Raw genomic sequence first — 16,509 nt, 5'->3', positions numbered from 1 at the left:
TGAGCAGTTCCCCAGCACTGCTAACAACTGAACTGTTCCGCAGTACCCTTTCGAAGCACCAGCACCTAGAGTCGGTGGGCAATTGGAGGTAAGGACTTGGGAAAGATAATTAAAGAAAAACTAGGTCTCTGTGGAGGGCCGAGTGGGATGTAAATATCTGAGCCTCAAGCACAAAGAAGCAATGGCCACAAGCACAAGGTGCTATCTGACACCACCTTCACCTCGAGCTCTGAGCTCAGAACTCGCCAGCCTTACTTTCAGTTGTTTCAGCAGGCCCACCTGTTGCTCTGTCACAGTGGCCTTGGAGAATGGTCACTGCAAAGTTTTGCAGGAGAAACCCAGGCTGGCTGTTTATGGTGACTTCCTCTCTCTGGGGATTTGATTGCTTGAGATACTTGGGCATAAAGGGGCCAGAATGTGTTTACTTTTCCATGACTCAGCAGCAGTGACATTAGGAAATGCAGATATGGAAAATAAAGAAAAAAGGCCAATATCAGCTTAGGCAGGAGAATGAGGCTCATCTCCATTAAAGTACCAGGTTCTGGGTACAGGCCCCTTGAAGAGCAGCACGGCCCACTGTGCAGCTGCTCTCACACTCCCACCTCTAGAGCTGTAGAGTAAGGACGGAGGCAAAGAGGCCGCCTCTCCTGCCCTGAGACCTGAGTTAAGATGCAAGCACCTGCAAGGACAGCTAGCAGGCAACCAGGGAGCCCCACCCTCAGGGCCGGCTGGGGGCGGGGCCTTGGAGGGGCAGCCGCGGCTGCGCACTCACTTGAAGGCCTGGCAGCCACAGGTGCCCATTACTCATCACTTTCCCCAGAGCTTCTGGTAATATTCCTCCGCCTCCCAGGGAGTCACCCTTGGGATCTGAAAGTGGCTCTGCCGAGCCTCCGCCCACACAGGTTCCTTCAGCCACCACTCACAGATCCTCGCATGGGCCAACCACAGCCCCTAACCAGAACGCCACGCCCCTTGCTGACACGTGCATCTTCCTTTTCTCACTCTTCCCCCAAATTCCAGACACCGTCCACCTCCCTGTCCCATTACTTCCCATTGACTCTTTATTTTTGTTTGTTTTGTTTTGTTTGTTTTGTTTTGTTTTTCGAGACAGGGTTTCTCTGTGTAGCCCTGGCTGTCCTGGAACTCACTCTGTAGACCAGGCTGGCCTCAAACTCAGAAATCTGCCTGTCTCTGCCTCCCAAGTGCTGGGACTAAAGGCATGCGCCACCATGCCCGGCTTCCCATTGACTCTTAAGCTGTGTGGCATCTCTACCCCCTTCTCACACCTCTAGGTCTTTCTGCCTACCAGGTACCCTACCTTAGTAGCTCTGCTAACAGCTCCAAGTCTCGAGCTCTCCCAAGAATGACCTCGAAGGACTCCCAATACTGCCCTGGAAGGCCAGGATGCAACCCATCCATCACCAATGGTGGGGAAAGGTGCCGAGTCACGGAGCCAGGACCCCAGAGCCACGACAAAACCCAGGAGACCTGCTCTGCAGTCAGTGATCTAAAAGAACTGTGGCTCCAAAATCCCAAATGGGCCAGCCAGTGGACACAGGGCCTATCTTCACCTCCTAGCTCCAGCAAGGCTTTGTTTTTGTTTTTTAAGGAAAAAAAAATCGTGCTAGCCTGGAAAGAGTCCCAAACCTATAATGTACTTTCCTTTCCATTGACTCTGAAGAGTCCCCTCGTAGACTGTGGCCCAGGTCCCTGAACTACTACTACTACTACTATTTCTTCTTCTTCTTCTTCTTCTTCTTCTTCTTCTTCTTCTTCTTCTTCTTCTTCTTCTTCTTCTTCTTCTTCTTCTTCCTTCTCCTCCTCCTCTTCTTCTTTTTCTCCTTCTCCTCCTCTTCCTCCTCCTCCTCCTCCTTCTTCTTTTTGGATTTTGGAGACAGGGTTTCTCTGTGTAGCCCTGGCTGTCCTGGAGCTCACTGTAGACCAGGCTGACCCCAAACTCAGAAATCCCGACTGTCTCTGCCTCCCAAGTGCTGGAATTAAAGGTGTGCGCACCACTGCCAGGCTTCTCCTTTTTTCTTATTTATTTATTTTTATTTGGTTTCTGGAGACAGGGTCTCTCTGGGTAGCCTTAGCTGTCCTGGGACTCACAGAGATCTGCCTGCCTCTGCACGTGCCATCGTTACCCAACTCAAATAAGCACTTTGGAATGCTTACCATGACGAGGCCATCCCAGATGTGACTGCTCCTTAAGCATCCATCCAGCTCCGCAGAAAGTCAGCACCCATCCCACCTGTCATGCCAGACTAATATCTGAGACCCCTCACTTTCCTGGAGGCTCCTTTCCAGAGCACTTTTACTTCCAAAAACACTACTCAGAGCGACTGCAGTCTCTGTATCCAGCACCTAGGTCAAATTTCCAGCTGCCACACTCCAAGCGGCACTTGTGTCAAACGAGAATCAACTCCGTCTGCCAGAGCCCAGGGAGTTGGTATCACCTGGCATTCTGGCTTCAAGGATGGGAATGCAGATACAAACAAGGGACAACTTGTTTGTATCAGATGTCCCTCTCTGTATCTTCAAATGAGGAATGTCTCAAAATGCTCTTGACCTTGTGACTTTCCTTGGAGGCACCAGAGAGGCCCAGTACCCTAGAGGTTAAGGGGTAAGGCATGGTTAGGCAGGGAAATTAAGAGCCACCTCTGAGCCTGTGAGAATTGTACACCCAAGTCCCTGGATTCATGCAGCAGTTCCCAAGGTGCCTCTTTTTCAGCCAACAGAGACATGGTGTCCAATGACTGCCATCGACATCTGAAGATGGTTGATCTAATCTCCAGTGGGGTCAAGACTTTTGATACTTAATGCCTCTTTGATCAAAGCTAAAAGGCTGTTTCAAGACATCCCGAGTTTTCTCTTTGTCCCAGTCTAAGGGGAATATGACAACTTCAGAAAAAAAAATGTTCTGGAAAAAAGCCAAGGCATGGCAGACATGCCCTCCCTGCTTCAGAATAGTCTTCTGGAAAAAGTGTCCATCAGCCCCTCCCCCAGCCCATAAGCTGGCACACCAGCTGCAGCAGCAGCAGGGAAGACCCACAGAGGCCCGCTGTCCCTGAAGCACACCCTGCAGCTGTGAAAGCTCTGTCCCCAACCCAGCCTCACCTCCCAGCTGCAGAACTTGAAGTACGGGTTACTTCTCTTACGCCTCGGTAGCCTCGTTTTTTGAAAGAGAGACCCAACTGCATCTACTTCGTGGGATTTGATGGAAGGCTTCTAGAAGAGACTGCTTACCCCAGTGCCTGCCACAGTTAAGTGTCGAGTAAGAAGCGCTGTGCTCCAGAGGAAACTAGTAATTAAGGAGTCCCTAAAAGTCCCATGTGAGCTATTACGCATGCACTTATCCATCTTATAAGTGTTTATAGACACCTTTAAAAACTAACTACCGTCGCAACATCTCGGGGGTGTAAGGTGCTTATGGCAGAGCGACAGTCCTCCAGGCCAAACGAGTCCTCCCAAGCTCTCAAAGAGCAGTCCCTGGCCTCTGAACGTCAGTGGTACCTCTCCTAGGGACGAATGGCTGCAGGCCAACCTGGTATGGACAGTCAGCACCGGGACTGATATTCACCCCCGGCAAGGTGATCAGCTTTTGTGAGTGAGGAATAAATGTGCACGTCCGAGCCCTGGAGCCCGAGTGGCCTCCTGCTGGCCTTCCAAGCGACGTGCGGCCTGCTCAAAAGCCAGAGCCGTGGGGGTTCGGGGCGGGCACGGGAGTCGGTGATGGGATGATAGGCGGCGGGGACCTCTTACCAGGTCCTGGCCGCCCCGCAAAGCCAGGCCTCCCCTGCTCCCAGCGGCTGGACGATGATCCCCGCTCTAGCGGCCCAGCCCCCGGCAGCAGGCAGCAGCCGTCAGAAACTCACCTGCCGTCGCAACCGCGCCGCCTGTCAGTCAAGCTAGCCCACCGCGGCGCTGCCTAGAGTCTTGTGGCTCTGCCTGCCACGCCCCGCCTCCTCACCGTCAGACGTCCAATCGGGAGAGCCTATGCCAGGAGCGGGGGCGGTGTCACAGGTCACAGCCTACTAGAGGGCGGTACCGGGCACGCCGGAGGCGTGGCCGTGCGAGTGGTGAGTGCCCAAGCATGCCGGGAGTCGGGGGAGTGGCCGTGCTGCTGGGGTTTCACCGTGTGGTTCGAAGGCCGTCCTGTTGAGCGGTGAGCATGGTTACTCGATGGGCGTGGTCGAGGGTGTGGCCACGCGGCAATACCTGCCCTTGCTTTTCGGAGTTCGGAGTGGTTGCCTGCCCTGCTGAGGCGGGGCCCTACGGGCTTGGGGTGTGGCCTGGCAAGGCGGAGGCGGGTCTGAGTGCAGCCGACGCTCTGACGACACTTCTGCGCGCCGGAAGAGAGAGGTTCCCTGGACTACGCGTCTGGTAACGCAGCGCCAAGGGTCTGGTTCCGCTATGCGGATTACTGGGAAAACATTCCGCCGGCGCCGGGCTGACTCGGAGTCGGAGGAGGATGAACAAGAATCAGAGGAGGTTCGGTACGTGTTGCTGAGACAGGCTTGGGACTGGATACCGGCCAGCGCCACGCAGAGGCTCCTAGGGATAAGGCCACATCGCGGCTGGGAGAGGTGCCCCGGGGTCGCATGGGTCTGACTGCCGATGACCACTGGATCAGGGACTCGGCAAAGGGACATGTCCTTAGAACGGAGTTTGGCTTTTGAGTTCCGCAGGTCTCAACCTGTGCGTCACTTTTTATTCCTTTTTTTCCCCCAGGCTAAAACTGGAAGAAACCCGAGAGGTGCAGAACTTGCGGAAGAGGCCAAATGGGGTGAGGTGGGTACCACGGGGGTGGTCGCGGCGTCATTGATTTCCAGCTAAAACAAAAATTTCCAGCTAGGGTCGCAGTCACAAATCCCTCCTTTGACATACAGTTCTACTGATCATAGAGGGAACTAAGGTTCTTTATAAATGTTTGTCACATGCCCTGAACCTGATGGTCTATGGGTCTGCTCCAAGTCACTAACTGTAAATTTTAGCTGGACTGATGAATTGTGATTGACAACGTGTTAAGAGATAAGAATTTGGGAAACTTAGGTTAAAAAGTATAATAAATAAACAATAGCCTGGTTTGGTGCAATCCTATCACAGGGAGTTTGAGGGCAACCTAGGCTTCATAAGAAGAATAAAGAAAAAGAAAAAAACTTGAGGTAGAGAGACAGCATTTATAATAATATTTCCATTTATTTCCCACCTATTTCTTTTTTAGTTTATCCCATGCTTTTAAAGAGTTAAATCATCATATTACTGTGAGCCTCTGACCATGGTGTGTGTTTTCCAGAAAACCTTTTTAGAAGGCTGCGTCGTGTGCATTGCCAGGGGTGTGCACTATAACTTGCTACCAGATTGACTGGGATTGTGTGCTGCCTCACACCTAGACTCCCAGACTTGAGAAACTGAAACAGTGGGATTACCATGAGTTTGGTGCCAGCCGGGCCTGCAGAGTGAAACTGGTCTCAGCATCAACAAGGCCCATCCTAGTGCCATAGCACTGTAGTCCCAGCTGTGTGGGAAGATCACAGGTTTAAGGCCTGACTGAGCAACTATGAGACCTGGGTCATAAAGTAAACAAGAAATGGTGGGGATAGCTCAGTGCTGGTGTGCTTACTCAGTCCCTGTCAAGCCTTGGCTTCAGGTTTTAGGGTCATTTTGATAAATTTTCCTCTGGCATATGTCTTCTGATACAGATCCCTTGACTGGCAGAACCTTACTCTGTGATTTCCAGAATATCAAATGGCTTTGCAGGAGCGTGCGCCAACTGCTTCATTGCCTCTCACCCGACCCCCCATTTCACCATTCACAGCGAGCAGAGCACTGGGTTCTTCTTTGGCTTTTGTAACTACTGCCCACTACTCTCTCAGTTATGTAATCCCAATTGTCTCAGTTTGCTTCCTACTGCTGTGACCAGGACCAAAACAACTTGTACCCTTCCTGATCATCCTCAGTTATTGGGGGAATCATGGCAGGGCCTGAAGCAGAGACTGGAGGACACTGCTTCCTGGCTCATTCACATCCAGCTATGTTGTACAACACAGGCCCACTTGCCCACGGGGAGGAGCACTGTCCACAGGAGCAGGTTCTCGATTGAAGTTTCTTCTTCCCAGACAATTCCAGCTTATGTCAGATCAACAAAACCCTAGCCAGCACACTGATTTCCTCCTTGTCTCTGTGTTGTTTCTCTTTCTGTGGTTTGGTTTCTTTTGCTCAGTGCGGCTGCCCTGCTGGTAGGAGAGAAGGTTCAAGAGGAGACTACTCTGGTGGTGAGTGTTGGCTCCTCTCTGGGGCTGTTCTTCCTCTTTTTTTTTTTTTTTTTTAAGATTTTTTAAATTTATTATATGTAAGTACACTGTAGCTGTCTTCAGACCCTCCAGAAGAGGGCGTCAGATCTCATTACAGATGGTTGTGAGCCACCATGTGGTTGCTGGGATTTGAACTCAGGACCTTCAGAAGAGTAGTTGGTGCTTTTTTTTTTTTTTTTTTTTTTTTTGGTTTCTCTGTGTAGCCCTGGCTGTGCTGGAACTCACTCTGTAGACCAGGCAGGCCTCGAACTCAGAAATCTGCCTGCCTCTGCCTCCCAAGTGCTGGGATTAAAGGCATATGCTCTTAACTACTGAGCCATCTCTCCAGCCCCTGTGACTATAACCATGGTACCAGGGAGATAGCTCAGAGTGTTTGTTATGTAAGCACAAGAGTCCATGTTTGGATTCCATGGCATCCCATAAAAACCTAGGCATGGTGGCACATGTCTATAATCTGAGCACTGGGGAGGCAGAGAGGATAATGTAGCGGAATAAGCAAGCTGAGAGACCCTCTCTCTCAGTATAAGTCAAAGGGTTGAGGAAATGGCTCTGAGGCTAAAGTGCTAACATTGTTTCTGAGTCAGGCTCCTAGCACCCACATAATAGCCATATATGATAGCTTACATCTGTATTCCTACCAGGGGGTCCGGTGGAGTCATATAGATGTCTAGAGCTGGCTGACCAGCCAGTCCACCCAAATCAGTAACCTCCCTGTCTCTGAAATTTAAGGTGGAAAGTGATTGGGACAGATTCCTGAGTTTGGCCGCTTGCCTCCACAACCACACAATATGCACAATTACATATACATGCAGAGAAATTAAAACAACAACAACAGCAGCAGCATGGTGAAAGATTGATGAGAACACACAGCGTTAACATCTGGCCTGCACGTGTGTGCACATACATGTTCATGCACACCAGCACACTCGATGATGACACTAACTGAGCTGCTGTTGTTCTAGATGTGTCCTCTAAGCTGTGTGCTTTTCTGCAGGATGATCCTTTCCAAATGGCGACAGGGGGCATGGTGGACATGAAGAAACTGAAGGAGCGGGGCAAAGACAAGTAAGTGGGGGGAGCGGGGTGCAGACACTGTCGCCTGGGCCTGAGTGTGCAGGGACAGGGAGGGACATCCCGCATAGAGCATACCATAAGTGTGCCAAGGTACAAACTCCCAGGAGGGCTCAGAGCCAAGAGAGAAGATTCTTTTGTAAAAGGGTAAAAGGGCCTTGTTTGTTATTTCAGACATGGGGAGAAGCTTTGCATGAAAACATAGTTAGAAAATGATATACTGACAACCCAGCACTCTGCAGATGGAAACAGAAGGATTAGGAGTCCAGGGTCAGCCTGGGCTGCACTAGACCCTCTCTGAATAAAGCAACTGAGAAAATGTGTAAGTGTATTTAAGTAACTAGGGCATAGCAAGTAGAGCTGAGGGCCTGAGGTAGATCCCTGACCCTCACATAAAAGCCTAGTGGGACAGCGTGTATCTGTAACCCCAGCATCGGGTAAGTGTCCTGAGACTCGGTGGCCAAAATAATGAGCTCTGGGTTAGTAAGAGACAAAGGGGAGAAGCTAAAAAGAAGGGCACTCTGACACAACCTTGGCACACACAGAAACTTAACTATTATAAAAGTTTGCAAAAGAAAGCATGCATTCAGACTGGAGCGATGGCTCAGTGGTTAAGAGCACTGACTGCTCTCTTCCAGAGGTCCTGAGTTCAATTCCTAGGAGCTACATGTGGCTCACTAGAATCTGGTACCCTTTTCTAGTGTGTCTGTAGAGTGTGACGTGTACTCACATACATACATAAACCAATCAATCTTTAAAAAAAAAATGCACTCATTCCCCAAAGTCTCAGCCGACGTTGCCTTCCTGCTTGCATATGTGTCTAGCATTGTCTCTTTACATACCATCCTGTGTCTTATGTTTTCATGTGTGTTCTGTGGTAACTTGGCATCAATGACTGTGACCTGCTCCCTCCTCTCAGGGTCAGTGAAGAGGAGGATCTGCACCTGGGGACATCGTTTTCTGCAGAGACCAACCGGAGGGACGAAGATGCAGACATGTAGGTACCAGTGAGGCCCATTGTCTGTCTGAGGACTGTAGCTGAGCCCCAGCCAGACACAGACACTCAGACATGTCTCCTCACAGACGGAGGGTCTCGTGTTTCCTTGGCTGTGTCCTCTCCACTTCTCAGGCTTGGAATCTGTGGAAGGTGTCAAAGGTGGCTCTCTGTTTGCATTTATGTTTCCTGTCCTCCCTCCTTACATTCTCAGCTCTTGCCTTTCTTGATTAGTGATATTTTCTCAAAACACAGGGTTATCATGTACTTAGCAATCTTTTCTCTTGTTTTTGGTTTTGGTTTTGGTTTTTGGAGACATGGTTTCTCTGTGTAGCCCTGGCTGCCCTGGAACTCACTCTGTAGACCAGGCTGGCCTCGAACTCAGAAATCTGCCTGCCTCTGCCTCCTGAGTGCTGGGTATTAAAGGTGTGTGCCACCACTGCCTGGTATCAATCTTTTTCATTGAGGCCTTTAAAACATGGTATCAGAGTATCCCTCCCTGGAGCCCTTCCCACTAAGGAATTCTTCCTCACTTTTCCTTTATCTTGGTAAATCTGAGTTCACTGTGCAAGCAAGTGTGTGTGTGTGTGTGTGTGTGTGTGTGTGTGTGTGTGTGTGTGTGTGAATGAGAGAGACTGGGAGGGAGGGATGGAGGGAGGGAAGGAGAGAAAGAGAAAAAGAGAAAGAGGTGGGGGAGAGAAATAGAGAGGGAAAGAAACATAAGGCCATTTTTCTGTATTCAAAGAGCCTTGGATCTTGTCACCCCAGGATATCTGTTGTCATAATCTCCAGTGCACATTGGTGTTTTGAGTTCAGATTTTCAGAACTCACATGCCTGAAATTCCCACACCAAGGAGACTAAGAGTTAGGAGGACCTCACATTTGAGACCTATTAGGTCAGACAATTGTGAGACTGTCTCAACAACTTCCAGCTACTTTTATTCTTAGTTTTTCCATGAAGTGATAATTTTTTCGTTGGAGGCAGGTGTGTTGACACACATATTTAATCTCAACAGTTGATAGAAGCTGGCAGTTCTCTGAGTTTGAGACCAGCCTGGTTTACATAAAGAATTCAAGGCTAGTCACAGCTTCTCCAGTTTCCCCAACTTAGCTCAGCTTCTCCTGTCTCACCTGTCTCCTTAGAATATTTCCTCCACCAGCTGCCTTCTCTCATTTGCCAACCCCACCCCCTGCCTCAACTAACTTTTTTTTTGGTTTTTTTTTTTTTTTTTTTTTTTGGTTTTTCGAGACAGGGTTTCTCTGTGTAGCCCTGGCTGTCCTGGAACTCACTTTGTAGACCAGGCTGGCCTCGAACTCAAAAATCCACCTGCCTCTACCTCCCGAGTGCTGGGATTCAAGGCGTGTGCCACCACGCCTGGCTTCAACTAGCTTTCTTATACCCTGTTCTGTTCCCAGAAATCCTAGAGGCAACCAACACTGAAGGTTATAAGGTCAAGTAGTTCTAATAGCTAAGAATTCTTAAAGGGATAGTTGACCAGCAACTGGGGATCCTTTAAAGGGTAAGGCACACAAGATAATGCACACTACACACATTGGTTGGAGAAATGGTGAGTGGGTAAAGATGTCTTCTGCCAGCCTTATGACTGACTGTGTTCAACCTCCAGGACCCTCATAGTAGAGGGATAGAGCCAACTCCTCTGACTTTACATGTGTTATGGTACACGTGTTCTCACATATACATAGATAACAAAATTAAATGTAAAATGTTCCTCATTAAAGATGCTAATCAGCAGTTGCATTGTTATGGCCATTCTGGTCCACTGAATCTGTAGTCCCCCTTCTCAGGATGAAGTACATTGAGACGGAGCTGAAGAAGAGGAAGGGGATTGTGGAGCAAGAGGAACAGAAGGCCAAGCCCAAGAATGCTGAGGACTGCCTCTATGAGCTGCCAGAGAATATCCGAGTCTCTTCTGCCAAGAAGACTGAGGAGATGCTGTCCAACCAGATGCTGAGTGGCATCCCTGAGGTGGACCTGGGCATAGAGTAAGTCTCCCACCCCTGGCTGTGCCCCGCCCACCCTCGGGAAGAGCTGACAGGGTTTCAGTTAGCAGTCACACAGACAAGCCACGGAGTGTTTGCCTAGCATTCCTGAGGCCTGGGTCATGGGAGACGGCTCAGTAAAGTACTTGTCATACAAGCACGAGGACTTCAGTTTGATCCCCCGCACCCATACCTGGTGTGCCAGGTGTATTGGGGCACCCTGGGCAGCTGGAGATTAGAGAGCCACCAGGCTCATTGTTCAGCTAGCCTAGCCTGCTTAGTGAGTTTCAGGCCAATGAGAGATCCTGCCTCAAAGAAATGCGGTGTGTGGCTCCTGAGGGACTATCCTGAGGTTGCCCTCTGGCTGCACATGCACACAGAAGCGCACACGTGTTCACAAGTACACATGTAATGGAGATCCTTCTTGGTATCCTTGGAAACCTACAGATATGCCCTCTCAGACAAGCTGTCTCCAGGGCTTTCTTGTCACCCCTGGTCCCTGTGGCTGTGGAGGGTTCCTGGCCTGTGGAGGCAAAAGTGTCTCTCTTTAATGAGATTCCCTGCTCCTCTGTAAGAGGCTGAGCCACCCCTCCTTTGTGAGCCTGTTTCACTTACGGGGAAGTACAGAGGTCAGCAGCAGCCTTGCTGAAAGTGAAGTGTTAGGAGGCCTGTGGACTCTGGGCTCTTTCTGGCCTGGCAAGCTTTGAACCTTAGGCAGCCTGCTTCGTTTTCATGGGGAATGATCTCTCTCTCTCTCTCTCTCTCTCTCTCTTTAAAGTTTACTTTTATTTATGTGCACTGATGTCTGTATGAAGGTATCATCTTACAGACAGTTGAAAGATGCAATGTGGGTGCGGGGAATTGAAGCCTGGTCCTCTGGAAGAAGAGTCAGTGCTCTTAACCGTTGAGTCATCTCACGGCCTAACCTTGCCAGCCCCATGGGACATGGTTTCTTGTATGTGTGCATTTCTGGGGATTTGAAACAGGGCCCCCACACGCTAGGTAAGTTCTCTGCCAGTGAGCTGCATGCCCAGTCATAGATTTCCTTTTTAGTTTTTATTCATTTTTATTTTTTAAGACAGGGTTTCTCTGTATAGCCCTGGCTGTACTGGAACTCGCTCTGTAGACCAGTAGAGTGTAGGCTGGCCTCTACTCAGACAGAGATCTGCCTGCCTCCTTCTCCATAGTGTAGGGATAAAAGGTGCATCCTGAGTTCAAATCCCAGCAAGCACATGGTGGCTCACAACCATCCCTGATGGGAGCCAACACCCTCTTCTAGTGTCGGAAGACAGCTACAGTGTACTCACATATAATAATAAATAAATACTTAAAAAAAAAGGGGCTGGAGAGGTGGCTCAGTGGTTAAGAGCACTATCTGCTGTTCCAGAGGTCCTGAGTTCAATTCCCAGCAATCACATGGTGATTTACGACCGTCTATAAAGGGATCAGATGCCCTCTTCTGGCTTGCAGGTATAATGCAGCAGAGCGCTCAATACATACGATAAATAAACAAAAATTTTTTTTAAAAGGGGGAAGGGGGAAGGCTGACTGGCTGTGCTGGCTCCTGCCTTAAATCCCTGCACTAGGGAGGAGCAGGCAGGAGGATCTCTTAGTAGCTTAGTAGAGGTCAGCCTGGTCTATACAGCGAGTCCCAGGGCTACACAGCCAGGGCTACAAGAAACCCTGTCTGGGAAAACCAAAAGGAAAGAAGGAAAGGCATGAAGCAGGCTGGGGCACTGTAGAGTGCTGTGCTCTGGGACAAGCTTCTCCTGCTGCACTGGGACTGGCCAGCCTCACCAGTCAGTTCCAAAGATGTGATGGCCTTGTGTGAGGTGTGGCTCTCTCTCTTCACGTAGCGCTAAAATAAAAAACATCATTTCCACGGAGGATGCCAAGGCCCGGCTGCTGGCAGAGCAGCAGAACAAGAAGAAGGATAGCGAGACATCTTTTGTGCCCACCAACATGGCTGTGAACTATGTGCAGCACAACCGATGTGAGTGCCCTGTAGCCTTACCTCCTGCCTCATACAGTGCCCTGACTGCCATACACCATGAGTCCCCAGGAGTCCTGCCTCCTGCCTCACACATGTTCTTCTCTGTTCAGTTTATCACGAGGAGCTCAATGCACCCATCCGAAGAAACAAAGAAGAGCCCAAAGCCCGGCCCTTGAGAGTGGGTGACACAGAAAAGCCAGAGCCTGAACGTGAGTACAGCTGTGGATGGCACTCAGGTAGCTCTTGAAGGCAGGGTCATGCTGGGCAGGGCAGTGCTCAGGCCCTGGGGACCAAGGCATCTGACTTAGACCCCCTACTAAGGACCTTCTCCTTTCCAAACTGTGGCTCCTCCTGGATAAAGTGAGAAGTGTAGAGTTAGCGGTTGGTTGCTCTGAGGCCCCCAAGCTGGAAGCTAGTAAAGACTGGCTTTGAAAGTTTTGGTAAAGGAAAAGCAAAAAACAAACAAACAAACAAAACTCTTTGAGCTCTCTGTGGCCTCCATTCTGGGGCTGCTGTTAGGTGTGACTCCAACCAGGTTTTCATCTTGAACAGTAGTATCTGCCGGTTCCACCATGACAGGTAACCTCTGTTCTCCTCAGGGTCCCCTCCCAACCGCAAGCGTCCTGCTAATGAAAAGGCCACAGATGACTACCACTATGAGAAGTTCAAGAAGATGAACAGGCGCTACTGAGGCAGCGGTAGGGGCTGGATAACGATGTGATGCACAGGGGTGCGTTTGTGTGCATGTGCAAGCGTGGGGGCACACACACATGTCCTCTTGCATAAAACCTGCTTATTAGCTCTTGAGTTCCCCATCAGATAGTGCTTCTGCTCAGTGGCTGGATTTCTGTTCTGGTTTTGGTTGGAGACTGTAGCTCTCTGTGTATCCTAGGCCATGAACTCCCTCCTCCTCCCTACTACTGGGATTTTAGACCCCCCACCCCCTGCATTTTCAAGCACTAACTTTGTAACTATTGGAAGAAAACAATGTGTCTATGTCTATCTATATTGTTTCCTACCTAGGGCAAACTCTCCTCAAGAGTGTTATTAAATCCTTTGTAAATATGTTGCCTGTCTTCTAATGTTTTTCCAGGCTCAGGAAGAACCAGCTGTGTTCACTGTGGGCCAATACTGACAACATAGGGGAGGAGTGAGTGTTAAGATTCATTATTTTATGTATATGGGTGTTTTGCCCATGTGTGCATACTGTGCCCATTGAGGCCAGAAGAGGTTGTTAGCTATCTTGGAACTGAAATTATAAATGGTTCTGAGACACCATGTGTGTGCCAGGTCCTCTGAGAGAGCAGCTGCCTGTGCTCCTAATGGCTGAGCCATCCAGCCTGTTTGCATTGTATTTTGTGGTTATATACGTAGCCATGGCTTATTTGAAATGGAGTTGAAAAATACATCTGTCCTTGCTGGGTGTGGTGACCCATGCCTTTAATCATAGCACGTGGGAGGCAGAGGCAGGTGGATTTATATGAGTTTGAGAGCAGCCTGGTCTACAGAGCAAGTACCAAGACAGCCAGGAGAGACCCTGTATCAAAAAAAGAGAGAGAGAGAGAGAGGGGAGAAGGAGGAGGAAGTGGAGGAGGAGGAGGAAGAGGAGGAAGAGAAGAAGAAGAGAAGAAGAAGAAGAAGAAGAAGAAGAAGAAGAAGAAGAAGAAGAAGAAGAAGAAGAAGAAGAAGAAGAAGAAAGAAGAGAAGAAGGAAAGAAAGAAAAGAGAAAAAAAAAAAGAAAAAATGCATCTGACCTGTTTAGAGAGTCCATTTCACAGCCAAAAATGAAGGATGGGTTCAGAGACACTGCCATTCCCTGACTTTTTATAGAACTACAAAGTTCTTTTGATTAAAAAGGAAAAGCAGAGACAGGCAGATCTGACTTTTAGGCTATCCTAATTTTTTTTTTTTTTATAATTTATATTCTCCAGGTTTTAATTTATTTATTTTATTTATTTATTTATTTATTTATTTATTTATTTATTTATTTAATGTAAGTACACTGTAGCTGTCTTCAGACACACCAGAAGAGGGCATCAGATCTCATTATGGGTGGTTGTGAGCCACCATGTGGTTGCTGGGATTTGAACTTCGGACCTTCGGAAGAGCAGTCGGGTGCTCTTACCTACTGAGCCATCTCACCAGCCCCCTAGGCTATCCTAATCTAAGAACAAGTTCAGCACAGCCAGGGCTACACAGAGAGACCCTGTATTAAAAACCCAAAGGAAAAGCTTAGTGTGGTGGCACAAGCCTTTAATCCCAGCACTCAAGAAGAGTTCCAGGCAGTCTAGAGCTACATAAGGAGACCCTGCCCAAGAAGACAGGTGAGCAGGGCATGGTGGCGCACACCTTTAATCTCAGCACTCGGGAGGCAGAGGCAGGTGGATTTCTGAGTTCGAGGCCAGCCTGGTCTACAAAGTGAGTTCCAGGACAGCCATGGCTATACAGATAAACCCTGTTTCAAAAAACAAGACAAACAAAAAACAAACAAACAAAAAAGAAGACAGGTGAACAAAGAGAATCTATTGACTAAAAACTGGGCCAAGCTGGAGCATGTAGTTCCTGCTTTCAGCCCTGTTAAAGGGGGGGGGGATGGGGGAATACACTACCAGACATGCCCAGGTTCCCTCGGATCTGCCAATGAAAGACACACACACACACACTTATCTTTGATATGCTTTAGCGCAAAGTCTGGGCTCTTCTAAGCCTCCCCTCGACTATCACTCCCTTCTTTTCACTCCCAGCTCAGCACCCTAAATCTGCCCTCAACTTTAGTTGCTCAGTTACCTTTAGTCCTAGCTCAGCATAGTAAATCTGCCCTCAGCTCGGTTGTGTTTTTAATCTCTCACCTGCTACCCAGGCCCCGGGCGGGGTGGGGGTGGGGGAATAGAACCATAGAGTGGAAGATAGAGTTTTTCAGATGGTGTTACAGGCTAAAATCTAAAATCTAAACATAATCCAGGGATAGAATTATAACTCTTTAAGTTAGAAATGATGGCAGAATACTTTATCTAATTGACAAATATGATAGACTTGATGTTAATTATATACATACTTTGTAATGTACATGATTATTATGGTTTCATTCAATTTATGTCTGAGAGAAGAATGTTTTATTTGTTTGTTTCTTATTGGACAGAATGGGTGAGATGTAGAGGGTGGTTCTTAATTCTGATCAGGAATGATTACTAAAGGTCCTGTTCCCCAATTGGTTCTTTTTGTTGTTGTTGTGTTGTGTTGTGTTTTGTTTTACGAGACAGGATTTCTCTGTATAGCCCTGGCTGTCCTGGAACTCACTCTGTAGACCAAGCCAGTAAGCAACTTTCTTCCACAGGCTCTTCTTCAGGTTGAGTTGAGCTAGACATAATGATCCCATGAGATGAAATAAACCCTTTCCTCCCGTAAGGGGCTTTTGGTCATAGTGTTTATCACATTAACTGAAAGCAAATTAGGACTGTCTCAGCAATCAAACAAAGCTGACGATGTGGCCCTGGGTAGGATGTGGTGGAAATAGCACTTTTCTTTATTTATTTTCTTTCTTCCTTTCTTCCTTCCTTCCTTTCTTTCTTCCTTCCTTCCTTCCTTCCTTCCTTCCTTCCTTCCTTCCTTTGGTTTTTTGAGACAGGGTTTCTCTGTATAGCCCTGGCTGTCCTGGAACTCACATTGTGGACCAGGCTGGCCTGGAACTCAGAAATCCACCTGCCTCTGCCTCCCTAGTGCTGGGATTAAAGGCGTGCACCACCACACCCGGCATGGAAATAGTACTTTACATTGGCAACCCCTTCCTGAACTCTAGTTAATGATGAGAAAATGTCAAATTCCAATAGGAGGACAGTCTGCAAACATTTTCAGATAAGGAGATAGCTCAGTGATACAGCTACATGCAGAGGGCCCAAGATTTGATCCCCAGGAATGACAACAACAAAAGACCAGGCCTATGTCCCAGAACTAAGGAGGTTGAGGCAGGGAGATCAAGTTTCAAAACCAGTCTGTACTATGTTGAAAGACAGCCTGGCGTAGTTCTGAAGATTTTAGCTTAAAACGGAGGCTGTGGAGATGGCTAACAGGTTAGGAGTGTAGAGGTCCTGTAGCCTAGCTACCATCCCCTGACCACCAGCCAACCCTGCCCCCACCCT

General features: G+C 48.6%; 2 protein-coding genes across 3 annotated transcripts in view; one reads left to right on the top strand and one right to left on the bottom strand.

Moving 5' to 3' along the window:
- Positions 1-3,995, bottom strand: part of Usp20 (ubiquitin specific peptidase 20) — a 40,377-nt gene extending 36,382 nt beyond the window's left edge. Inside the window, exon 1 of the mRNA NM_028846.5 lies at positions 3,876-3,995. The gene's annotated coding sequence lies outside the window, so the exon portion shown is untranslated. The remainder of the gene's footprint in view (positions 1-3,875) is intronic.
- A 337-nt stretch (positions 3,996-4,332) lies between these two features.
- On the top strand, positions 4,333-15,581 carry BC005624 (cDNA sequence BC005624). 2 transcript variants are annotated; one of them, NM_144885.2, is made up of 9 exons: positions 4,333-4,496; positions 4,732-4,791; positions 6,224-6,275; positions 7,309-7,379; positions 8,305-8,382; positions 10,186-10,383; positions 12,237-12,373; positions 12,484-12,582; positions 12,973-13,441. In NM_144885.2, exons 1-9 carry the CDS (start codon positions 4,414-4,416, stop codon positions 13,062-13,064), a joined length of 870 nt encoding a protein of 289 aa, NP_659134.1. In that variant the 5' UTR covers positions 4,333-4,413; the 3' UTR covers positions 13,065-13,441. The 2 variants fall into 2 exon arrangements, with proteins under 2 accessions (NP_659134.1, XP_006498006.1); XM_006497943.4 differs by having other exon boundaries at positions 4,335-4,496; positions 4,732-4,786; positions 12,973-15,581.
- Positions 15,582-16,509: the final 928 nt, after the last annotated feature.

This window comes from Mus musculus, chromosome 2, assembly GCF_000001635.26.
Source record: "Mus musculus strain C57BL/6J chromosome 2, GRCm38.p6 C57BL/6J".
Lineage (NCBI taxonomy): Eukaryota > Metazoa > Chordata > Mammalia > Rodentia > Muridae > Mus > Mus musculus.
This window is presented reverse-complemented; position numbering and strand designations above follow the sequence as displayed.

Bases quoted from the DNA above. Each gene is read 5' to 3' on its own strand.
- BC005624 (NM_144885.2), top strand. From the start codon at position 4,414: ATGCGGATTACTGGGAAAACATTCCGCCGGCGCCGGGCTGACTCGGAG. The intron at 10,384-12,236 runs GTAAGTCTCCCA...CTCTTCACGTAG, and splicing joins GAGGTGGACCTGGGCATAGA to CGCTAAAATAAAAAACATCA. The intron at 12,583-12,972 runs GTGAGTACAGCT...TGTTCTCCTCAG, and splicing joins AGAAAAGCCAGAGCCTGAAC to GGTCCCCTCCCAACCGCAAG.